This window comes from Phocoena phocoena, chromosome 4 (genome assembly GCF_963924675.1).
Source record: "Phocoena phocoena chromosome 4, mPhoPho1.1, whole genome shotgun sequence".
Classification (NCBI taxonomy): Eukaryota; Metazoa; Chordata; class Mammalia; order Artiodactyla; family Phocoenidae; genus Phocoena; species Phocoena phocoena.
In genome coordinates, this window is record NC_089222.1 from 87,619,761 (window position 1) to 87,646,379 (window position 26,619).

The 26,619-nt window shown below is 41.0% G+C and overlaps 1 protein-coding gene across 2 annotated transcripts in view; it reads right to left on the reverse strand.

The window, feature by feature from the left end:
* Nucleotides 1-1,126: 1,126 nt before the first annotated feature.
* The window catches only part of TMPRSS7 (transmembrane serine protease 7), a 49,331-nt gene continuing 23,838 nt past the window's right edge, over nucleotides 1,127-26,619 (reverse strand). The window contains exons 7-15 of one of the 2 annotated variants that reach the window (XM_065876339.1): nucleotides 18,297-18,403; nucleotides 15,026-15,162; nucleotides 12,443-12,550; nucleotides 10,237-10,347; nucleotides 9,337-9,453; nucleotides 7,865-8,036; nucleotides 4,844-5,112; nucleotides 3,183-3,319; nucleotides 1,127-1,396 (exon numbers count right to left, since the gene is read on the reverse strand). In XM_065876339.1, the coding sequence (XP_065732411.1) occupies nucleotides 1,226-1,396; nucleotides 3,183-3,319; nucleotides 4,844-5,112; nucleotides 7,865-8,036; nucleotides 9,337-9,453; nucleotides 10,237-10,347; nucleotides 12,443-12,550; nucleotides 15,026-15,162; nucleotides 18,297-18,403 (1,329 nt within the window). In that variant the 3' untranslated portion in view covers nucleotides 1,127-1,225. The remainder of the gene's footprint in view (nucleotides 1,397-3,182; nucleotides 3,320-4,843; nucleotides 5,113-7,864; nucleotides 8,037-9,336; nucleotides 9,454-10,236; nucleotides 10,348-12,442; nucleotides 12,551-15,025; nucleotides 15,163-18,296; nucleotides 18,404-26,619) is intronic. The other variant, XM_065876337.1, reaches the window with a different exon arrangement.

The following is a 26,619-nucleotide window of genomic DNA, read 5'->3' on the forward strand; positions in this document are numbered from 1 at the left end:
TCTGCTGTTTTTACCTACTTGGTGATATTGTTAAGTACAGCCTCTATTAATGAAAAGTTTATTCTGAGATTATGTGTGAAACACTCCAAATCAAAACAAAATAAATCAATAACTATGATGTATTGAGCATGTACTATAGGTTTACAACTATGCTAGGTATTGCATGGCTCTGATAATAAAAGAAAGTTTTGGCCATTGGAGTTTTATAAAGGGATCAGAAGTCAGATGATAATATTCTGAAAATTTTCACTTGCAAAACAGTCATCCAGGGCTTCCCTGGTGGCACAGTGGTTGAGAGTCTGCCTGCTGATGCAGGGGACACGGGTTCATGCCCCGGTCCGGGAATATCCCACATGCCGCGGAGCGGCTGGGCCCGTGAGCCATGGTCGCTGAGCCTGCGTGTCTGGAGCCTGTGCTCCGCAACGGGAGAGGCCACAACAGTGAGAGACCCGGGTACCGCAAAACAAAACAAAACAAAAAAACAGTCATCCAAAAATTCCTTTGTCTTTCAACTGCTGACCAGCATTGCCACAATTTTCTTAAATCCCCTGTAAGTGCTTTCAATCCAACTACCACAATGTTTCATTCTATCATTTTAGTGAAGATTACTAATTAGCAATTGACAAATAAGTTTTGTTAGTTGTTTGATGGTTTCTCTGTACACAATGTTACCATGTTACAACTGAAGAAAAGTCCTGTGATATGGTTAGACAAATTGGATTGGAAAATAAGGAAAATATAGGTACTTCCTCTGTCAATAACTGAGTTTAGCTTTGTTTGCTTTCGTGAAGGAGTCATTTTTATGCATTTAATTTCATTAGAACACTGAAGATCTGGCATGGTATTTTAATGGAACTTATTTCAATAAATCAGTTTTGCCTGGATCCTTATAAATATCTGCCCTTGAATAGGAACATAAAGTAAGGTATGGATTCTTGAGCGTCTCACCCACTTTTTATCTTATTTTAGAGGTTTGGTTCATGACATTAGTTTTCTTCCATTCCTGAATCAATGGCCCTTTGACACTTAAGAATGAATACAGCTCTATCCTTGAGGCAATTTTTCAGGGAATAAAATACATATTAATCTTTCTGGCTTTCAATACCAAATGTATGCAATCTGAGAGTTCCAGAAGAAAAAAATTATCTCATTTTACTGATAATTATTGCATTCTTTTTAAAAGAATCTATCACATAAAACACAGTCAAAAATCAAACTTGCACAATTACAAAAGAGAAGGGACATATTTATGAATCCAGGGAACAAAGTTTGACACCCTTGTATAAACACCAGGAAAGTTTGGTCTTCCACATCCATGTCCCCAGCTAACAATGCCAGTCAAAATCCATTTTCCATCACTTTTTCTTCGACAGGACAAAGGTCCACCCGAATCTCCCTACACAAGAAGATAATGTAAGTAAAAAGCACATTTGTCCCGTGATCATCAATTTTGCATTAAGGTGTCTAATGAATTGTGAGCAAACGCCTACTCTGACAGGTTCTTGCTTGGCTAACTACTATACAGTTTGGGGAAGTAACAAGAAATAATGTGAAACTTCTAATGTCATTTTAGAATTATTTTTCCTATAATCAAAAGGTGCATTCATCATAAGAAACTAGATTCTTTAGGCCAAGAGTGACATTAGAAGATTCTTGTAGAGGAAACAATTCTCACATACCTCCAAAAAAATAACAAACCTCAATAGCAATAATAATGACAATAATAATAATAGCTAACATTTATTTAGTGCTGCTATGTGCTAGGCACTGTTTTGGGTCATTTAATCCTCACAAGAACCTTTTGAGGCATGGTTATCTTGGAAGGTAGGTTGACTTCTACCTCTAGGTCATGCAACTTTAGTGTTGGCTCATGGCCCTGAGGAAGAAAGAAAAGGAGACCCTGTTTAGCTGGCCAGGTCCAATTATGAAACCCCAAGGATCACTAGCTGATAATTATCACAGAGAAATCACCCTCACTTGAGAGTCCTTTCTGACATCTTAACTCCAAAAGCAAAGGCTGAAATAATTCAATGCTTAAACAGAATTCCTACTGTGCTCAGTATTTAAAATATAATATCTGGATTTTTATTTCCTTATTTTGGAGCATACCTGAAGCTACACCTTACTCAGAGGCAAAGATAAAAAAAGCATTCCGAATGTGTCCCTGGATGTCACCCTTACAATTCTAAACCTGATTAGGTGAATTCTAACTAGTAGGAGACTGGGATCTTTTTATTTTAACCGTTGCCACACCAACTCTACAAAGTCTAATTTAACCTCTAAACCCTGGTGGCTATGGGGAACAGGACTATATAACCGACTAGCTGCAGGAAGCACCCAAAATGTAGTAGCTTTAGCATTACAGAGGTAAATGTTCAAATCCCAGCTCAACTAGCTGTGTGACCTTGGGTAATTTACTTAGGCTCTCTGTGCCCCAGTTTCTTCTTCTATAAAATGGGGATGAAAGAATAATTTGAATGAATTTATGTAAAGGACCTAGTACAGCTCTTGCCACAAAATAGGAGCTTAGAAGATAGAAGTCACTACAGTATTATAATAAGATGATTTTTAAGGTTATGTAAAGATGCGGGAACAGCTCCCCTGCCCTCCTCATTCTCTAAAGCATCTGTTCACTTTTTGGCAATCAAATAGATATCTGCATACATTGGAATCTGAGGCTCATAGAAATGTCCCCCCAAAGGTGACCTTCAACTTCACCACTGTCAGGAGGCCTATCCAGAGGCATAAAAATGAGTGTCCCTGTCACCTCTCCCACTCCTCTTTCCTTTCCCCCAGCCTATGCGTTAAAGGAGTAAGTAAATAAAACACTGTTTCTTTAGAAGGTACATGGCCACTGCTAAGAAATAGCTAGTGATCTTAAAACACTGCGTGTGGGCGTTCTGCTTTGTTTTTCAGTTTTGGGTTATAAGAAAAGCAGAATGATAAATGCTGACTTCATTTCCTAATTGTTGGAGGAAAATACATGGCGACTAGAAAATGAGCTTTACAGATCCAATTCCTATTTAATCACTTTTTCCTGATCTCAGACTATTGGATTATAATTAATATATGAATGAAGGTAGGCCCCTGCCCGAGTTATTGCCCAGTGTTGTATAGATTAAACGTGAAGGCATTTATGGAAAGTACAACATGTTAGGCAAGGGAAACGTAAGATGACTTACCCTGCAAGCATCTCTCTTGCCTGACATGACGCCCGCACAGAGCATCCTCGAAGTGATGATCCCATAGGTGGAAACACAGAGGGTTTGGTCAATGAGCTCTACCTCTGCTTGCTGCAAAACAGGGGAACCTTTATTGTCTGGAAAACACATAGAAGTAGAAATCACAGTAATGATTACATTTACTTTATTAGACAATTTACTCATTTTCTCCTTTTACCCTCATAACAATTTTTTTAGGTAAATTCTATTATGATAACCATTCTTCTGATGAAGAAATGGAGACTTAAGAGGATAAAGGACTTAACCAGTAGCACAAGAATAGCTAGTAACAGAGCAGGATTCAGACCCAAGGTCTCACTCGACCATCTGAGCTACTGTGCCATACTCCTTCACCAAGTGCCGCCTGCCTTTAGGACTGTGAATCAGCAACAGTTATTACCAGTGCTCACTGGTCAGGAAGGTCCCTTAAGTGGAGCATGTTAACTGACATATGGGAGTATCCTCGGAACCATGAAAACATAACACTGTGGATATAGCTCTTTCACTTCCTTTTCTAACCTCTGTGGCTAAGATGATTCAGAAAAATAAACACTCACACACTCATGCTTGTAAGAAAATGTCCCATGATATGGTGTTTGAATGGACTCTTTCCTCTTGTGATATATGATGATGTAATTAAAGCCCTGAGCACAGTCCTGATAGGTTATAGGTGTTCGAGCAGTGATCTGCCTTCCCTCAGCAGGGCCAAACAGGTGGTGAATTTCATGATTTCAATAACTAAATGTAGGCAGTTAGCACTGGAGAAGCTGCCCATAGTGAATCTTTAGAGAGTGTCAAAGAAAGGCCAAGATAAGGTTCAAGACTTACAGAAAATGTATCTGTCCTAAGCCCTTGGAAATGACTGCAAGGGAATCCAAGATGACTGGGAGATCAAAGGAAAGCATTAGCTCTAACCTTTGGATTAAAACTTTGGATTCTTCTCCTTACTGCGTATTTAGAATCCTAGACCATAAAATCCTTGGCAGGACAGACGTAGGGACTTCCCTACTATAAAGTCTGACCTTTGTGCATATGAAAAAAGATGCCCCCTCTGGGTGGAAGAATTGTAAAAAGGCATCCCCTCTGGGTGGATCCATTCTAGGCTGATTTAACCCCCTATGCCTGAATCTGCAGTCTGGGAAGCTAAGGGCAGGCTGGATTTCTGCCCTCACTCTCATTCACTTGGCCAGTTAGTTGCCCTTGTGAAAGACATAGTCGCATCATCTTCCAGACAACTGTCTATGAGTTGACACAGTAAGGTGTGTGTGTGTTTGTGTGTGTGTATGACAGAGTATCCTTCTCTTCTTTATGAAAATGAGTCAGTTTTTTTTGGATGAAAGGGAACTAGCAAACCCCTCTGAGTTTGCAAAGAGCCCATACTATCTACCCAGTCCCTTGCTCAGAGACCTTCCCTTAAGAAGTGGGTCCTGCTTCTTTCTGGGGCAAGGGGAAAGCATCATAAAACAAGAACTATAATACTCCCCTCCATTCCACCTCTCAGAGCTTTTAGAAGGCTCATTGAGATCATATACAAAAACCCTCTCCATGAATCCTAAAGCACCACATCAACACGAGTTACTATGATCTGGAGAGGAGGGCATGGCGTTCACTGACACACACACCTGCTTCGTGCCTTCGCCCCCAGCCAGTCACCCAGCACTTCTCTCCACTGCGCACTTTCTGGCCAGCAGGAGGAATGCATATTGGCTGAATGAGCTGTTTCAGGGTCTCAGGCCAGGCGACACTGAGCTGTAGCAAGGCGATATCATAATCAAAGGTCTGGCTGTTATAGTACTCATGGACCACAATTCTTCTCACTGGGGAGACGAACTTGGCATTCCCCTGCACGTACATGCCAAGGTGAGCAGTCCATGGTGTGGGGTCGGAGAGTCTGGTACAAAAGGAATGAAGCACGGAGTCAGAGGCCTGAAGAACCAGACATGATTTGGAAAAGAGCACATCACAGAGGGAAGAGGGCTGCAGGAAGGGAGGTCTGACTTTCAGTCCCTATCTTAGTCGTTGCCTCTGTCCATGGGCACGGCAAGAAGCACAACTTCTCTGAGCCTCCCTTGTCTCCTCAGTAAAACCAAAGATGAAGTAAGGTAGAGCAGGGCTGGAGAATGACAGCTAAGGTCCAGAAAACTTCCTCAACTCTAAGGACATGCTGGCGATTTTCTTGCCACCAGTATTTCAGGAATCACACACAGGTCAAGATGGTTAGTGACGGGAATTCATTTGTTACCTTCTCCCTATTCATGCTGACAGTGGTATTCGATGGAGACAGACAGGGCCAGTAAGACAGTGGTCTGGGGATCCTTTTGCCAAATTCAAATGATATGAATACCAAAATAGATGAGAAATCAAAGTATTCCAAGCAGGAATGTAAGGAAACTCCTTCTTGAGAACTACCAGAAGCCTTAAAGGTCACTGCTCTAGGGCTTCCCTGGTGGCGCAGTGGTTGGGAATCCGCCTGCCGATGCAGGGCACTCGGGTTCGTGCCCCGGTCAGGGAAGATCCCACGTGCCATGGAGCGGCTGGGCCCGTGAGCCATGGCCGCTGAACCTGCGTGTCCGGAGCCTGTGCTCTGCAACGGGAGAGGCCACAACAGTGAGAGGCCCGCAAAAAAAGATCACTGCTCTAACTGTTCATACTTGACTATTCACAGGGTCTCACTCCCTATGAGCCCTTCCAGAATTCTAATCCTGACCCCGCTAGCCTGGCATGAAGTCACCGAGGGTCTTGTAACCTCCACCTGAGGTTTCTGTCTCCGTGGGTGCAGCAGCTTTGCTCTGGTGGGGTGAAAAGAATGTGGAAGCTTTGGAAGAAAAATAAGGACAGATCCCAAAGAGTGTGGCCCCTTATCTGCTTAGCTGACATCTCACGGGCAGCACTGGGGACCCAGGGGGGTATTGAGGGCCACGTATTACTTGGAGCAGTTTCTTAGCATAAAAGACTAATGGTGGAACAGAAGTGTAGCCGTTTTAGTCATTAACATGAATCCTGTAACTTCCAGGAGAAACAAATACTCTAATTATATAAATTCATTGGAATACTCCACTTTAAAAAATTCTGAATGAGAAATGAATGGCATATTTTTGTACCTAAGCTCCAATAGATTCCAAATAAGGTTACTTTTTAGTGAAGTTGTTTTCTGAGCTTCCCTTTCACCCTTAGCTGGTAGAGTGTCTGCCCCATAATAACCCCATTAGTAAAGGCAGACAGAGCCCTTCGGACGACAACCCTAATGGACTCTTTCATGATCCCCCCATGATATTGTGATTTATAATAAGAAATATATACTTGGTTTTCCTTCCATTTCTGGCATAGAGCTCCTAAATCCCTTGGAATTTCCTAAGTGATGAGAGGGGCAAATGTGTCTTTTGTTATGCTAATGAGGTTACTTTGGGACTGCAGCTAAGGCTGGGGGCTGGTCACCAGGAGAACTAACTATGTGATTGGAGGGTTAGAACTTTCAGTTACACTCCTGACTTCTAGGGAGGAATGAGGGGCTAGAGGTTGAATCCATGGCCAATGACCAATGATTTAGTTAATCATGGATGTGTAAGGAAGCTTCCATAAAATTCCAAAAGGACGGGGTTTGGAGAGGTTCCAAGCTGGTGAAAGCATGGAGATTCAGAGAGAATGATGCACACCAGGAAGACATGGAAAATTCTGTACCCTTTCTCATACCTCGCCCTATGCATGCCTTCCATCAGACTGTTCCTGAGTTATATCTTATTATAATAAACTAGTAAGCCAGCAAGTAAAATGTTTCTCTGACTTCTGTGAGCTGCTCTAGCAAATTAATAAAATCCAAGGAAGGGGTCATTAGAACCTCCACTCTATAACCAGTCAGTCAGAAGCTCAGGTGACAACCTAGGCTTTGGATTGGCATCTGAATTAGGGGGAGAGGGGTAGTTTTGTAGGACTGAGCCCCTAAACTTTTTGTTTTGTTTTGTTCTTTGCGGTACGCGGGCCTCTCACTGTTGTGGCCTCTCCCGTTGCGGAGCACAGGCTCCGGATGCGCAGGTTCAGCGGCCATGGCTCACGGGCCCAGCCGCTCCACGGCATGTGGGGTCTTCCCGGACCGGGTCAAGAACCCGTGTACCCTGCATCGGCAGGCGGACTCTCAACCACTGCGCCACCAGGGAAACCCCCCTAAACTGTTTAGTCTGTCTATCTGGGTAGACAAAGTCAGAATTGAGTTGAATTATAGGACACCCAGCTAATGTCACAGAATTGCTTGGGACTGTAGGAATCCTCCCCACCTCTACACTGGAAATTGGATGCAGAATCACTACCCTCACGCTCTAAACAGGGATTCCTGTACCCCAGTAATCCCTTAATACCCGTTCTCCACACATTCCCACAGAATTCCTTCTAACTTGAAAGCCCTATCCTGTTTTCTCAGTCTGGTAAAAGCCTGTTCGCTCTTGATATTCTTTTATGTTCTTCTCTTTATATCAATAATTCCTAAAAAGAATGTTCGGCATACAATTGATGTCACAAAAACAAAACAAAATAAAAAACCACCAATTGAATTGATTGAATGTGTCCAACAGGGAGCTTCTTCCCACAACATGGGGGCAGGTGTATGGTCTGTGGTCTGTGGTCACTTCAGGGTAAGAATTGAGATGCCCTACCTGTTTCCATGGAAACAGTGGGCAGCCGAGAGAAGCCACTCCCTGGAGATGACTGAGGCTCCACAGTAGGCAGATCCAACAAAGTGGAGGCTGACTTGCCATGGCCAACCCCCTTCCTGGGTGTCGGTGCCCCCGATGATGCGGTGGAGGGTGGAGGGACTCCTGCTGCAGCCTTTAGGAGAGGAAGGGTCACACGAATTAAAGGCAGACTTGGAAGAAACACTGGAAATCCAGTCAAGTTTTGAGCTGGGTTGGGAACTGACTAACCAGATAAGCAATTTGAAATCCCCTGCTTATCCAGAGAGTCGAGATGGGAGTCTGTCTGAAACCAGCACCAACAAATCACTACCTCCCTCCTGAAAATAGACCTTGACACAGAGTCTCTGCACAATAACGCACATGAGGGGAGGAGGGGACCTATTAGTAACAGCTGTACTGATAAGAACAGGAGCCCTGGAGTTCAGGTTCTTAGGTAGAGAAAAAAGATTACTTCCAAATGCAACAGAATTGAGAGTGTCCTTGAAGTTGTGCTGATTTGGGAGAGAATTTGTAAGTCCCAAAGAAATGAAAACCTAGTTGGACTTACCTGGTAGCACAGTGATTAAGAATCTGCCTGCCAATGCAGGGGACACGGGTTCGAGCCCTGGTCCGGGAAGATCCCACATGCCACGGAGCAACTAAGCCCGTGCACCACAAATACTGAGCCTGTGCTCTAGAGCCCGCGAGCCACAACTACTGAGCCTGAGTGCTGCAACTACTGAAGCCCACGCGCCTAGAGCCCATGCTCTGCAACAAGAGAAGCCACCGCAATGAGAAGCCTGCGCACCACAACGAAGAGTAGCCCCCGTTCGCCGCAACCAGAGGAAGCCCGCGCATAGCAATGAAGACCCAATGCAGCCAAAAGTAAAATAATTAATTAATTAATTTAAAAAAAAAAACCTAGGTAAGAAAAACTAGTTATCAGAGCAATTATTTTCCAGTATAAATAGTATTGACAAGGATACATAATTAACAAGTTGGCACATGACCAATTAGAAACCATGCAACTAATGATAACATAGGGTGGATTACTGTTCTCAGGTCATAGCTAAGGAACGAACCAGCACTTGACATTGATCACAACATAAGGCATAATTAACAAAGTCATCCATGGCATTCCAGTACCTATTTCCTTTCTCATAGGTTTTTTTTTTTATTTAAGAGCTTATCCCTTGATTCGTTATTAGAAAGTGAAAGTTCTCAGTATAAACATCTAGTGCATGAATGCTTATTATCAAGAAAGAAGACAGAATCCACTCTAGAATTTTTAATTCTGAGAAACCATTTCAGATTCAGTTCACCAATGTTTACTATTCTTCCCTGGCCTGTGGCAACTTCTGCCTGGGGCATTACACCAAGAAGGGAATAAAAGTGAAAAACAGATCAACTGAGGAACAAATACAAAGGATCAGAAGGAACATGTTTCTACTCACTGCAGCCTTCCTCATCACTTCCATCTGGACAGTCCGCAGCACCATCACATTTTGCATTTTGTTTCCTAATGCAAATATCATTGCCACACTTAAAAGTTCTGTCATTGCACGGAATACCTAAAAGTGAGCAAAAAAGAAAGAATTTTTCCTATTCAGAGACAGATTTGAGTGAATGACACTGAATTCCATCCACAAAGGACCGCTTAGCCACAGGATCGGTGTTTGATGCTCTGGGAAACATGACAGAGGGAAATGAAGCAACCCCACACTGTCCTGTCCCTGCATCTCAGCAGAGCCACTGAAAGGAAGGCGCACTAGTTGAGAATCAACCCAATAGTCTCTCCTTTCTTCCACTGTAGGGGAGATGCCAAGCAGTTGGCCATATCCATGGCTTAAGCCATGGCTTCTTTGCCATTACTTTACCTCGTTCTCCAAGAAAATTTTTGAGCAAAAATCAACACCATACTCAGTCCTTTTATACCATTGGGGGTGGGAGGGAATGGACAGATTTTGTGAATTACTGCACATTTGTTCACAACTCTGGCAGTGTGTGTTTTTGCAGGGGCTAGAATAGACCATACCCGATCACAGTATTTGGCAAATCCCTCTATATCCGATCCTCAGTTTCCTTGAGTCGTGAACAGCATTAAAAGCAAGTCAGCAAGGGAAATCTTCCAGAATTCACTCACACACACACACACACACACACACACACACTCCACCCCAGTTAGAGTGACCAACTCTTCCACTTTGTCTGGGCCCAGGAGGATTCCCGGGGCCTGGGATTTCCCATGGGGAAACTGGGACAAGTCGATTGCCCTAACCCAAGAGAGATATTTTGATTTGGGCTTAGAAGAGTCTGATTAGAAGAACAGCAAAGTGCAGAGGGCTCCTCCTCACTCTGAGTGCAATTCTGCTCATCCCGGCCATCCTCACAGTCCCTGAAGCCGTCGCAGACCAGAGGGCCGTGCTGCCTGAAGGAGCTGGAGTTGCAGGCAGGTCTAAGAGTCACTGGAAGGAGAACAGGCAGAAAGCTCGTGAGCCTGAGATATCAGTGGGACTCCCTGATGACCAGCAGTGCCCCTCAAAACGTGCAAATGGTTAAGATGACTTAAACAAAACAAAACATGTGTTTTCTCAAAACGGACACCTCCATGAGGGAAAGCAGATGTTTAAATTTTGATGTAATTCTTAGCACTTTGAGTTTGTCAGATATGACTTTTGCTTGTGGAGAAATACATTAAACTCTGGTGGTTTGTTTCTTTAATTACAATTAAATGCATCATAAGATTTTAAGGAAAATAAAAATCATAAACTGTTATCTAAATTGGACTTGTCTACCTTCCTAAACAAAACGGAGTGTCCTGAGATTGGGGATTTTGTTTTACTCATCTCCGTTATTCAGGCGCCTGATCAAATATTAGGTGCTCACTAAAAGTTTGTTGACTAGATTAACGAATGTGAGATCTTAAAGAACAACGGACTTGTAGTCTATTGGTAAGGAAAACTCTCTTTAAAATTATTTTACCCTGAGACATTCAGTCCCTGAACTAGGAAATACCAGTGTAAATCTGTTACAATTTTTCTTCTTTGGAATATTTTCGGGAATTGCCTTTAGACCAGTGACAGACACAATACGGTAGCAAGAGCTCTTAGAAGGTATAATTCCTTAGACATTTCTGGTTGTTGGAAAAGTTATCATTTTCGTTATCTGCTCCTGTTTTTTCAGAGGTATGTCTTGTGAGGAGCAGGGGGGAGGACGTTGCTGCCCTGAAATAGTTCATTTATTTACTCTGAGAGTATCTAGTACCTAGTCAACTCCTAGAGAATAGCTCCCAACATGGCATGATGAGAAATGATAATTACTAAAAAACAGTCCTTGTTACGAAGTAACAGTAATCACTTTCATTTGGAGCATAATAGTAGGGAATAAAAATAACATAAGAAACAAAAGCAACCTCAATCACTATACAATGGTATTTATTTTCTTAAGAAATAGAAGACCCTATAGATTTAAATTGTTAATGAAGCCTAAGTTAAGAGGGTTTTAATTCGTTTTGTCAATAAAAAAAAAAGGTGTAGAGTTACAGGTTATTTTTTATGAACATAATTTTTCAGCTAGTTATATTAACTTTAATATTTCTCCAAAATATGAAAAAGATTAGATAGCTTCATCATTGCAATTGCATTGGAATTAAACTCTGGATCTTTAGGAGAAAGTGTTGCCAGTGGTGTCATATGGTCCAGTGAACTATTCTCCCCATTTTGCTCCCTGAAACTGGAGATCGATTCAGGAATTTGGTGCAAATAGTAATGAAAAACCAATACAGAGACTCTCTGCCCAAAATAAGATTATCCAATACCCCACCACTTAGTTATTACCAATGTGATGTTGATGAAAACTATACAGGTTAAAAAAAAAAATCAATTCTTTTATTCTCAACACCTGTGCTCCATAAATGAGCATGCTGGAAGTGTTGACTTCTCTGCAGATTCTGAACTTCTTTCTAGAGGGAAGATCCATGCTTTAAAATAGGATTATGTTTAAGATTGTGGCTGATTGATTTACTAAGCATAGATCCTCATTCTCTATGATAGTATTATGCATCCCCCACCCTTGCCATGGCCCCAAAGCGTGCAGAATAAACTTCCCTGCCCCTTGACTATGGCCTCAGCTATTTGACCTATGGAATATGACACAAGTGATGGTGTGCCAGCTCCAAGCCCAGGACTTAAGAGGAACCTTATATTTTTGGTCACCCCTCCTTTTCTTCTACCACTGCAAGGGCCAGGCCATTGGCTCGACAAGGAAAAGAACCATGAAGAGTAGAACCAACCCCAACCTGAGAAGAACCAAGCTCAGGAGGCTCCACAGCTTAAAGCAGTGCCACCCAGCTGAGCCCAGCCTAGATTGGTCACACCTGAGACAACACACAGATGAATGATCCAGGACAAATGATTGCCGTAAGCCACTGAGTTTGGGGGATAGTTTATTATGTGGCAGTAGATAACAGCTACAAGGACCCAGGGTATGCATTAGCAGCAACAGTGGTCCTGACAAGCTATTTATTCCTAAGAAAGTCATAGTAAAAGCTTAAATACCCACCACAGAAGAGTTCATCACTTTCATCAAAGCAGTCATTTACTCCATCACAGCGCTGGGCCTGAGGGACACATAAACCGGAGGAGCATCTAAAAGATCCAACAGGACAGGCTAGAGACAATAAGACATAGGAAATCTGTGTGGGTCCCTAAAAGTCACCAGACCACATTAACAAAGAAATGTGAATTGTTAAGTGTCTGAGTGGCAACATAGCGGTAGTAATTATACAATTTCTCCATCAAAGCGAAGCTATAGCTGGTAATTGAAAGACCAAAAAGGAGTATTCAAGAACAAAGAAATCAAACTAATCCACCAGAAGCTCTGAGTCGACATTGCAGCCAGGTCACACGTACAAACTCCTACACCTCCATCCTTGACTCAGCAACCTGGCTTTATCACAGACTTGAAGAAAGAGAAAGTTGGAAGATGCCTTTGAGTCCAATATGCTCAGTGTGCAGTCTTTAGGATCCCCGGGGAATTTAAATGGCCTTCTGGTGTTTCTGAATCCCCTATGACCAGATGCATTATTCTGAGGGTTTGTGCCTTTAATTACATTTTCAAGGGATCTCTATGGCAAAATGTATTAATAACCACTAATCTTAGAAGTTGAACCTAGAGAGATTAATGACTGGTTTCAAAACTCAGGACTCCTAGGGCACTTCAACCAGGCTACTCATCAAAGATCCATTCCCTGGAATGGAATCTTTAATCCTGGGCTTATAGCTAAACATGATAGTAGTAATAAATCCTTTCTCTCTGCCGTGGCCTGAATATTTGTGTTCCCTAGCCCCCAGATTCATATGTTGAAATCTTAATGCCCAGGGTGATGGTAGGAGGAAGTGGGGCCTTCAGGAGGTGATAAGTGATGGAGGCAGAGCCCTCGTGAATGGAATGAGTGCCTGCCTTATAAAAGAGGCCGCATGCTAACACATATATAAGGAATTTAAGAAAAAAAAATGTCATGAAGAACCTAGGGGTAAGACAGGAATAAAGAGACAGACCTACTAGAGAATGGACTTTAGGATATGGGGAGGGGGAAGGGTAAGCTGTGACAAAGCAAGAGAGTGACATGGATATATATACACTACCAAACGTAAAATAGATAGCTAGTGGGAAGCAGCCGCATAGCACAGGGAGATCAGCTCGGTGCCTTGTGACCACCTAGAGGGGTGGGATAGGGAGGGTGGGAGGGAGGGAGACGCAAGAGGGAAGAGATATGGGAACATATGTATATGTATAACTGATTCACTTTGTTATAAAGCAGAAACTAACACCTCATTGTAAAGCAATTATACTCCAATAAAGATGTAAAAAAAAGAAAAAAAAAAAAGAGGCCGCACAGAGCACTCTCACCCCTTCTGCCATGCGAGGGCACAACGAGAAGTCTGAGACCGGAAGACGGCCCTCACTCAACCATGCCGGCACCCTGATCTTGGACTTCCAGACTCTAGAACTGTGAGAAATAAATTTCTGTTCTTTATTAGCTACCTAGCCTGTGCTTCGTGCAAAAGAATGGGGAGGGTGCATGGTCAGGTCAACCACTAACTCAATGGCACACGATGGAGAGCATGAGCTCCTAGGAAATACTCACGGTTTGAAATAAGAGTTAAAAATAAGATGGCTTACTAGTTACCTGTATCATTGATGGGAATTATAATATTCTGATATTCAGAAGTATAATAATTCTGAATCCAGAAGCAGGTATGTTAGCATTGGCAAAGAAGGAAGAGTCTAACTGAGCTTTCTCTCAGGACTTAACCTCATGGATTCCTAAGTGGCCAACTCTTACTTTCCCCCTTTTAAAATGGGTTGAGACACAATCACTCTTTCTCCAAGCACAGAGTGGCATCCCAGTGGCAGGAGAAGTGACTGTAGGTGGAATACAGATGAAAGTCTCCTATTTGAATTGTCATATATTTTAATTTCTACTACAAAAAATACAATTAGATTATTAAACCACAGAGGCTACCGTTTAAGACAAAAAAAAAAAAAAAAAAAAAAAACGAGTTGAGGATTTCCTGAGTCAGTATCTACTCTCTCCAGCACTAATGACTTCCCTCAGACATTGCCTTTTCTGCTGACCGCTTCCTGGCCACTGTTCCAGCAGTTCTCAGTGTGAAGTTCAACACTCTGCAGGCTGCTCTTTGGACTCTCCTTGAAAGACCAGTCCTTCTATGCATCAGAAGCCACAGTGAATTGCAGCTGCTGCCCTCCGATCCATCAAATGTTGGCGTAAACCTCATATTTACAAAACATTATGGCTAGCAAGAAGAACAATGAATCAAGAAATTGTCCTATATTTCAGGAATCACGTAAGAAACTATTTTTCAGTTGTAACAAGCAACGATATTATTTCTTCTATAATTTAAACTCCAGCATAATAAATACATAATTGTATGTAGCATTTATCATATAGTTTGTTCCTACTATGTAGTTATTTAAATATTATTATAAAAGTATACTAGTCAATAGCAGAAATAAAGAAGCAGTTTTCATTCCTTAAATTCTCAACGCTTAGAGTCATAAAGTGTTAGCCTCTGTTTAACCCTTCATTACGGTTTTCTAAGGGGCTGATCCCCGGCTTACGTTGACTGATGTTGTAACTGCCATATTCCACCAAAAGTGGCTTGTCCGAAAGCCTTGAACTGCACTGAAGCTGAACGTGAACCAAGGAGTTGGGCACTCGGAAAATCGTCTGGTGATCCATGTAGGAGCCGCAGTACCTGAGGAGTAAGGGTAGGGGGACACACAGCATGAGGGCCTGTCAACTGCATTCCTGTCTTCTGTCAACAGCGAATTCACTGATACTTTGGTCATTTGAGCTTCATAAAGGGAGATGCTTATGGTAGAGCTGATGGTAGTTATCCATCCTATGCTAAGTGATTGTCATTGAGTCACTTCTGTCCCCTTGATTTTCTCCTCTGCTAAATAAAACAATAGCGTTACTACCAACTGTCACCTGTTGCTTTCCTCACCAATACTTATAATTAGAAGAAATACAGGTTTAATTCTCCTAGGCCTCTCTCTTCTTTGAACATAAATAACTGCCTAACAAAAAAAAGAATTGCCTACTCTGGCCACAAACCTCTCTGTGGGGCAGAGTGGAACCCATGAACTCAGGTTGAAAACACGCAGAGAATTCCAGCGACACTTAAAGCAAAAGACAACAATCTTTCAATCTAAATTGAACTCTGATATGCACTTCAGGGCTTGTCCTTGGCAAAATTTCAAAATAGTGATGTCTATCTGCAATATTCCCCTACCTTGGTTTTGCTTTGCATCACCTAGGAGAAAATGTCCCTCCTATTAGTAATCCTTGCATGAGCACTGCCGTTAGTGGAACACGAAGTACAATTACACTGGGGCCCACGGTGAGTTAGGCTTCTGCCTTGTGTGAGCAAGACTTTTCCAGGTGTCTATTGTTTCTCAAAGGGAAACAGTAGACACTAGGCTTGAAGGGGGACGTCCTCCACTGGAATCTGTGAACGCCCATCACTCCAGGTCCCCAGAGCATTTGGGAACCACACATTTCATGGGTCAGATGTTGGCATTCAGTGTGAAGAGCATGGGGATAACCTATCATTTTACAGTTCAAAGCATTCACGTATATTTCAGGATGAATCTTTTGCAATTGGCTGAAGTTCAGGAGCTGATCTGCGGATAGACCAGCTCCTGGGATACGAAGAAGAGACAGCAGCTGCAGGTGGCCACCTGGCTAAGCGGAAGCCAGCATCTGAGAGGTGCCTGAAAGCCTAGTCAAGCTCTTGGGGCCAGAGTCTACTCTAGTTGGTCATCTTGGGATCAGAAGCCTGCATTCTAAAATCATGATGATTTTTATCTGTATCTTATAGTTTTTATTGGAATTCTCCGTTAATATTTACTAGAGTTTTCTTGCAAAGATTAGCCTCACTTCGACATTAAAGAGGAGTTAAGAGGAAAGGGGTCAAGCATGAAACCATGCCTGGGCTGGAGTTTACAGGGGGACAGTATGTAATGGGGCATAGTGGTGGTTTATGAAATGAAAGTAAAATAAAGCGAGAGATTGGAGAAACCCAGCAAGTGTTAGTTTACATGGGCAGACACGTGACAGGTAAGAAAACTGAGACATAAAGAGGTGAAGTAATTTGTTAAAGTTCAAATAGCTAGTAAGCAGAAGTAGCATTAGGACCCAGTTCACCGGATACTAAACCCTAGCACTTTCTAACGCACCAATAGCCTTGCCCTCCGGAACTTTGCTGGACAAAAGCTTAGGAAGGCTGTCCATATCTTCAGGTTTGTCTACTGCATTCTAGTTGCCCTGAGCACTCATGCCCCACCCCTATGTTCTCTGAATTCAGGATCACTAGGCTTCCTGGTCTCAGCATTACTTTTTCTCCCTTCTCCATGACAGACCCAAAGCCTTTAGGCTAACCTTAGCAGCAAGGTGCCAGGAATTAGTTCCGTCAGAGCCTTTCTAATGAAAAGGACGGATAATGGGAAGGGCTGGCATTTTAAATCCCATGGGTACAACTAGTATCAAAAGAATCTGATAGAATTTCAGCCAACCCACAAGACAAAATGAAGAGCTGGTCCTTCAGGGAAAGTATTTAGGGCAGAGAGCTTTCCTGGTATTTGCAGGAGGAAACTATTCATATTTTGGCAGCAGTACATCATGGGTGGCAGGGGCTGCTACTTAGGGGGGAAAAGCATCTCATTTTCAAAGCACTGCTTTATTTTAAGCATACAAGCTTACAATAGATTTGTAAAGATTTGTTTTCTGGACCTCTAATTAAATACCAAAATGCAGTATCTTTAAAGCTTTGGGGCACATTCCATAGTATTTATGCATCCAATGTCATTTCCTTAGCAATCCTATTAATCATAGCTAAGACGTTCTGGTGTGTGGTAAGCATCATTTCATTGAATTCTTACCGAAAAACCCCACCTCATTACCTCATTTTACAGACTGACAAAGTGATTAAATAATTTGTCCTAGTTAATGTAGCTACTAAACAGCAAGGCTGCAATTTGAACCTAGGTCTTCTGCCTCCTACTTAATAGACGCTTGATTCAAAAATACTCCCAAAAGGAGTACAAGCCACATGTTAATAATGGATCCAAGAAAACCATTAAATCAGGGAGATTCTATTCCAAGTCATTGATTCTAGGATCAATGACTATTTAGCAAGTCATCTAAGAGTCTAAATGAAATCAAAGAAGGTTGTTCAGGAAAATCATTTAGAAAGGGAAGGTTTCATTCATGGAATAGCTGTGAGCAAAGAATTAGCAGACAAGTCCCTCAGGCTAACTTCACAAGTTTCCTTAAAGTAAACTGAGAAGCTATTTGGCAAAGACAGGGCATCCTGTATTTTTTTTTTAATACAAGACCTATTATAACTTTAGAAGCAAGTAAACAGTAATAACAGCTAAAGGATGAATTAAGGGAGAGAGTAAGGACCTTCTAGATCAGTTCAGGAAGCCCAGGTGCCTAAATTTCTCTCAGCTTCTTTCTCCTACTAAACAGAATTGGCTAATGGTTTCTAGCTTTTGTAATCATCAGGACTTCTATTTACTATTTTCCTCCATGGCTGCAATGGTTTTTCTGCCAATTACTTTTGTAAAGTATGGAGCGTGTACATCCATAGCCCAGCAGTACAGAGCAGTGATGGAAACAGGGACTTGGGAGCCATAAGGACTTGAATCCTGGGTTAATCTCTTATGAGCTGAGTGACTTTGAGCAAGTTATTTAACTCCTGTAGTCCTCAGTTCCCCTATCTGTAAATAGTAAAGTGCAGACTCTCTGGGGGAAAGGAATCCAAGGCTTTGAACTACTGGGTGAGGCTTTTCATTAGATTCTTCACATATGGAAACCACTTACATGTGCTCATTAATTTCCCACCATCCATGGTCACAGCCTTTCATACTCTTCTTGGTTATTGAATAGTTATGGAATTTCAGTGCTATGCCAAGAGTTGATAGGGGAGTCTATGAAAAACAAACGTAAGTCAGAAAAATGACTCAATTGAAGAATATGCTTCAGACTAAGATTTTGTTACTCAGAACTCATTTCTTGGGCTTGCTATTTTAAGGGCATTTTCTTCTCTGTGCCCTGTGGCCCTTGGTGGGGTAGACCAGCTCCCCTGAACAAACTGACCTGAAGAAGAGAGCACAACAGAGAGGGAAGTGAGCTGCCTCCCCAGCCCACCCTGTGCTCAAGGAGCAGCTGTGATGCCCCAGTGTGATGAGCTGAGATAGATACATTAGATCACCTCTAGGTTTCAGTTTCCTCCAAGTAAGTGAGCTTAACTTTGAAAACACCCACTTGTTAGCAAGTTTACACACTTTCCTCCTTAGATGACAATAATGACAGTTTATTTAAGGCACTATTCTGATTCTTTAGATAAAGGAGGAATGAATCAACATCCTCTTCATATTAAACCTTGGTATTTCAGAAGTTTCTGAGTCATCCCTACATCTTCTCTGAAGAGATCAAACAAGGGAAGCAGCTACTTATGTGGTACGTGCACAAGTGAGCGCATACACACACACACACTCACACATACACACACACAATGCAACTGGCCTTGTTGTGGCATTGTATGACATGCACATACATCACATCTGATATGCCATAATTTTTGTTTTAATTTTCACTTTAGCCCAGGAATTATTTAAGAGAGAGTGCTTACATTTCCAGGGAGCAGAATTTTGGCTTCCCTATTTTCAAGGTTTTAAATTCTATCTGAGTTAGATAACAGATTATTTATTGCAGTATAGTTTTTAATTTTTTAATTTACAAACAATTTTGTTGGGATCAAATTTATGAAGGCCCCAAGGTCATTTTTTTAAAAGGGTAATTTCTGTTTATATATATTACCAAACTCATTATTTGTATGATTTAATACTCTTCCTAGCCTTATTTATTGTCCCCCACTGTCTCTGTCATGAACCAAGAGAAAGGAAAATCTCTTATTGAAGCACTCTCCATTTCTCTTTGCACTTCATGTAGGTTTTGCGAGTATTAACGCTGTATCCTCTGGTGCATAAATAATTGTAGTAATTAGATCGTCATGTGGATCGCCCTCTTTATCACTGCAGATTGCCTTCCTTTTCCCACTGAATGCCGTAATTCCAGCATTGTCTGGCATTAAGGTTGTGATCCTTGCTTTCTGATTGTTTACATCCGCCTAGTATGATATTGCCCATCCTTTTATTTTCAACTTTACTAAATCACTTTTTAAATTCATTTTGTCTTTTAAAAACAACATACAGTTAAGTTTTAGGTAATACTCTGCAATTCAATCCTACTGTCTTATCCCTTTAACAGATGAGTTTTGTCCATTGACTTTTATTGCTCTGACAGACATTTGGTTTTTCAGTTATGTCACCATATTATATGTTATAGTTTCTTTGCTGTATGGTGTGCTTCCTTCTAACTTGTGTTTAAATATAGCTCCTCTCCCGCCTTAGTCTACCTTTGAGAGGAAATGGATTGGGCACTTTATGACCGATTTAAACATAACAACATGGTTTAGGCAGGTAGTATGATTCCCATCTTATAGAAGAAGAAACCTAGACTAACCAAAGACAAGCAAATTTCCCAACACAGACCAGAAACTCAAACCAGTCCTGCATTTCTCTGAAGGCCTCCCTTTTCTCAGCACTGCCTGGAAACCCATGTCTGGAACCCCAGAGGAACAGGATTGTCTTTCATTCACCATAAGACTCACAGGCTCATGAGAACACATATCACACTTTTTTCACTCTTGTCATTTGGTTATTTCTTCACATTAAAAAAAAAAGAAAAAAAGATGTGAACGGAAAGATAGTAAGTATATTTAAGGAATCAATTAAATTTTATAGCATGAGAATATATTCCAATGCAATCCTCCACCAAGAAGCTTGCTTGGGCATTTTCACTGAGTTCCAGAGCGCTGAAACAAAATGGATTTATATGCACCCCACGCAAAAAGCCTCTCCACAGTGAAAGGAAATATGTCCCCTTGCACACTGATTCCGCTGACACAGAATCATACACTATTCTACTTTTGTGCTCAGATTGGCCAAGAGACTCTACTGATATTACCATCCTTGATAAATGGATGGATGAGGTGCAGTTTCACAAAGTATTGCAAGCTATTTCAACAAATGAACGAGAAACGTGAAACTACTAAGTACGCTATTTCCCTCTATGTTCTGTACTCTCTGTTTCCACTGCCCAATGCTGTACCTTTGTTTTGGGAGCTTTAACCAAGTAAGGAGAGGAATTCTTCTGATCTGGACCTGCTGTATTTAAATATCTCTCTAGTCAGTGGTGGTAACAAAATGCAGGACATACCTTACTTTTGGTCACCCCTAACTTGCCAGTGGTTGTGTACACGTGTACACACAACACAAGAACCCACCTCAGATGAGCACTGGAAAATTCTTTGGCAAATATACTTGCCACAGAAGCATGGAAGAGAGGCTCCCTTCTAGGGAATCCCATCTATTTCCTGTGTGATATGAGAAGGTGAACTTGCATGGCCCACAGTGATCCCTGCTTATGTCTGGTGGATCTAACTGGGTGGTGCTGGGCTGATGACATCTGTGATAAAACAACTCAAGGGACTGCTTTACTTTTTCTTCTAAGACTCTAAAACAAAACTGATTATTTGGAAAACAAAAAGAAGGAAGAGAGAGGGAGATGAATGTTCAGATAAGTGAATGTTATGACAGATAGGGAAGCTGAACATCTTTAGGAGCCCAGAAAAGGAGAGGCTGTTGAATTTATTTATGGAGGGGGCATGATCCCTTTTAATCCTACATGGGTCACTTACTATTGGAGTGGCCTTTGGCAAATGCTTTGTCCCCATTTCTGTTTCCTTATCTATAAAACGACCAGAATATTGCTCCTACATCAGAGGTATGCTTTGAAGAGCAAATAAAATTATGTGTGCTGAAAACACTGAAGTACTAAACAAATGTAGACAATATATTATAACCACAAAGTCCTTTTTTGGTTTTATTGATTTAATATCTCCTTCCTGCCCTGTAGTCTGTTAGCTCTGTGAGAGAAGGACTTTGGTAACCTTGCTACTAGGCATCCCTGTACAGTGACTGACATGCAGCAGACATTCAACAAACATTTGCTGAACAGACAGGAGAGCTTGGGAGAAGAATCAGATGAGCTTTAAGTTGGAGCAAGAGTTAATCCTTCTCAGATAAATAAGACCTTAAAAACTCAGCTAGAAGTGAGTTTGAGAAGGGAATTGATTGTTCTTCAGTAGATTTGGAAATCAAACCAGTCACTAAGAAGGATTGAGGATGATAAAATTAACTCTTGTGCAGAAAAGGTTTTATCATGACTTGAGTCAATATTTTTGTTACTTAGGTCATGCAGTTCTTCGTCATTTTTATTAAATGCAAAGATATTTTACAGGTCACAAATTATTTTTTACATGATTTCCATTGAGAAACATGATCTTTAAAGACAAAGCAGAAGCCACAATGAGACAGTAGGAGGGGCGCAATCACAGTAAAATCATATCCCATAACTGCTGGGTGGGTGACTCACAAAATGGAGAACCACAGAAGTCCACCCATTGGAGTGAAGGTTCTGAGTGTCATGTCAGGCTTCCCAACCTGGGGGAGGAGGAATTCCTAGAGAATCAGACTTTGAAGGTTAGCGGGATTTCATTGCAGGACTTTGACAGGAGACTGGGAGAAACAGAGACTCTACTCGTGGAGGGCACACACAAAGTAGTCTGCACACTGGGAGCTAGGGGAAGGAGCAGTGACCCCATAGGAGACAGAACCAGACCTACCTGCTAGTGTTGGAGAGTCTCCTGCAGAAGAGAGGGGTGGCTGTGGCACACTGCGGGGAATAGGACACTGGCAGCAGAAGTTCTGGGAAGGACTCCTTGGGGTGAGACCTCCCAGAGTCCACCATTAGCCCAACCAAAGAGCCCAGGTAGGCTCCAGTGTTGGGTCACCTCAGGCCAAAGAACCAACAGGGAGGGAACCCAGCCCAACCCATCAGCAGACAAGTGGATTAAAGTTTTACTGAGCTCTGCCCACCAGAGCAACAGCCAGCTCTACCCACCACTAGGCCCTCTGATCAGGAAGCTTGCACAAGCCTCTTAGACAGCCTCATCCACCAGAGGGCAGATAGCAGAAGCAAGAAGAACTACAATCCTGCAGCCTGTGGAACAAAAACCACATTCACAGAAAGACAGACAAGATGAAAAGGCAGAGGGTTATGTAAGAGATGAAGGAACAAGATAAAACCCCAGAAAAACAACTAAATGAAGTGGAGATAGGCAACCTTCCAGAAAAAGAAATCAGAATAATGATAGTGAAGATGATCCAGGACCTCGGAAAAAGAATGGAGGCAAAGATTGAGAAGATGCAAGAAATGTTTAACAAAGATCTAGAAAAATTAAAGAACAAACAGAGATGAACAATACAATAACTTAAATGAAAACTACACTAGAAGGAATCAATAGCAGAATAATGGAGGCAGAAGAATGGATAAGTGACCTGGAAGACAGAATGGTGAAATTCACTGCTGGAGAACAGAATAAAGAAAAAAGAATGAAAAGAAATGAAGACACCCTAAGCGACCTCTGGGACAACATTGAACACAACAACATTCGCATTATAGGGGTTACAGAAGGAGAAGAGAGAGAGAAAGGACCCGAGAAAATATTTGAAGAGATTATAGAAGAAAACTTCCCTAACAAGGGAAAGGAAATAGCCACCCAAGTCCAGGAAGTGCAGAGAGTCCCATACAGGATAAACCCAAGGAGAAACACACTGATGCACATAGTAATCAAACTGGCAAAAATTAAAGACAAAGAAAAATTATTTAAAGCAGCAAGGGAAAAATGACAAATAATATACAAGGGAACTGCCATAAGGTTAACAGCTGATTTCTCAGCAGAAACTATACAAGCCAGAAGGGAGTGGCATGATATACTTAAAGAGATGAAAGGGAAGAACTTACAACCAAGATTACTCTACCCAGGAAGGATCTCATTCAGATTCAATGGAGAAATCAAAAGCTTTACAGACAAGCAAAAGCTAAGAGAATTCAGCACCACAAAATTAACTCTACAACAAATACTAAAGGAACTTCTCTAAGTGGGAAGCACAAGAGAAAAAAAGGACCTACAAAACCAAACCTAAAACAATTAAGAAAATGGTCATAGGAACATACATATCAATAATTACCTTAAACGTGAATGGATTAAATGCTCCAACCAAAAGACACAGGCTTGCGGAATGGATACAAAAACAACACCCATATATATGCTGTCTACAAGAGACCCACTTCAGATCTAGGGACACATACAGACTGAAAGTGAGGGGATGGAAAAAGATATTCCATGCAAATAGAAATCAAAAGAAAGCTGGAGTAGCAATAAACATATCATATAAAATAGACTTTAAAATAAAGAATGTTACAAGAGACAAGGAAAGACACTACATAATGATCAATGGATCAATCCAAGAAGAAGATATAACAATTATAAATATATATGCACACAACATAGGAGCACATCAACACACAGGCAACTGTAAACAGCTATAAAAGAGGAAATTGACAGGAACACAATAATATTAGGGGAACTTTAACACCTCACTTAGACCAATGGACAGATCATTCAAAATGAAAATAAATAAGGAAACACAAGCTTTAAATAACACAATAGACCAGATAGATTTAATTGATATTTATAGGACATTCCATCCAAAAACAGCAGATTACACTTTCTTCTCAAGTGCGTATGGAAGACTCTCCAGGATAGATCACATCTTGGGCCACAAATAAAGCCTCAGTAAATTTATGAAAATTGAAATCATATCAAGCATCTTTTCTGACCACAATGCTATGAGATTAGAAATGAATTACAGGGAAATAAAAGTAAAAAACACAAACACACGGATGCTAAACAATACATTACTAAATAACCAAGAGATCACAGAAGAAATCAAAGATTATATTAAAAAAATACATAGAGACAAATTACAATGAAAACACGATGATCCAAAACCTATGGGATGCAGAAAACTCAGTTCTAAGAGGGCAGTTTATAGCTATACAAGCCTACCTCAAGAAACAAGAAAAATCTCAAATAAACAATCTCACCTTACACGTAAAGGAACTACAGAAAGAAGAACAAACAAAACCCAAAGTTAGCAGAAGGAGAGAAATCATAAAGATCAGAGCAGAAATAAATGAAATAGAAACAAAGAAACCAAGAGCAAAGATCAATAAAACTAAAAGCTGGTTCTTTGAGAAGATAAAAAATATTTGTAAATCGTTAGCCAGACTCATCAAGAAAAAGAGGGAGAGGACTGAAATCAATAAAATTAGAAATGAAAAAGGAGAAGTTACAACAGACATTGCAGAAATACAGAGCACTCTAAGAGACTATGGCAAGCAACTCTATGCCAGTAAAATGGACAACCTGGAAGAAATGGACAAATTCTTAGAGAGGTATAACCTTCCAAGACTGAAGCAGGAAGAAATAGAAAATATGAACAGACCAATCACAAGTAATGAAATTGAAACTGTGATTAAAAATCTTCCATCAAACAAAAGTCCAGGACCAGATGCCTTCATAGGTGAATTCTATCAGAGATTTAGAGAAGAGCTAACACCCATCCTTCTCAAACTCTTCCCAAAAATTGCAGAGGAAGGAACACTCCCAAACTCATTCTATGAGGCCACCATCACCCTGATACCAAAAACAAAGATACTACAAAAAAAAAAAAAATTACAGACGAATATCACTGATGAATATGGATGCAAAAATCCTCAACAAAATACTACCAAACAGAATCCAACAACACATTAAAAGGATCATACACCATGATCAAGTGGGATTTATCCCAGGGATGCAAGGATTCTTCAATATATGCAAATCAATCGATGTGACACACCACATTAACAAATTAAGGAATAAAAATGATATGATCATCTCAATAGATGCAGAAAAAGCTTTTGACAAAATTCAACACCCATTTATGATAGAAACTCTCCAGAAAGTGGGCATAGAGGGAAACTACCTCAACATAATAGAGGCCATATATGACAAAGCCACAGCAAACATCATTCTCAATGGTGAAAAACGGAAAGCATTTCCTCTAAGATCAGGAACAAGACAAGGATGTCCACTCTCACCACTATTATTCAACATAGTTCTGGAAGTCCTAGCCATGACAATCAGAGAAGAAAAAGAAATGAAAGAGATACAAATTGGAAAAGAAGAAGTAAAACTGTCACTCTTTGCAGATGACATGATACTATACGTAGAGAATCCTAAAAATGCCACCAGAGAACTACTAGAGCTAATCAATTAATTTGGTAAAGTTGCAAAATTAATGCACAGAGATCAACGCACAAAATTAATGTACAGAAATCTCTTGCATTCCTATACACTAATGATGAAAAATATGAAAGAGAAATTAAGGAAACACTCCCATTTACCACTGCAACAAAAAGAATAAAATACCTAGGAATAAACTTACCTAGGGAGACAAAAGGCCTGTATGCAGAAACTATGACACTGATGAAAGAAATTAAAGATGATACCAACAGATGGAGAGATATACCATGTTCTTGGATTGGAAGGATCAATACTGTGAAAATGACTATACTACCCAAAGCAATCTATAGATTCAATGCAATACCTATCAAATTACCAATGGCATTTTTTACGGAACTAGAACAAATCATCTTAAAATTTGTATCGAGACACAAAAGACCCTGAATAGCCAAAGCTGTCTTGAGGGAAATAAACAGAGCTGGAGGAATCAGACTCCCTGACTTCAGACTATGCTACAAAGCTACAGTAATCAAGACAATATGGTACTGGCACACAAACAGAAACATAGATCAACGGAACAAGATAGAAAGCCCAGAGATAAACCCACACACCTATGGTCAACTAATCTATGACAAAGGAGGCAAAGATATACAATGGAGAAAAGACAGTCTCTTCAATAAATGGTGTTGGGAAACCTGGACAGCTACATGTAAAAGAATGAAATGAGAACACTCCCTAACACCATACACAAAAATAAACTCAAAATGGATTAAAGACCTAACTGTAAGACCGGACACTATAAAACTCTTAGAGGAAAACATAGGAAGAACAGTCTTTGACATAAATATTTTTGATTTATGATTTTTGATCATAACTCTTTTTGAT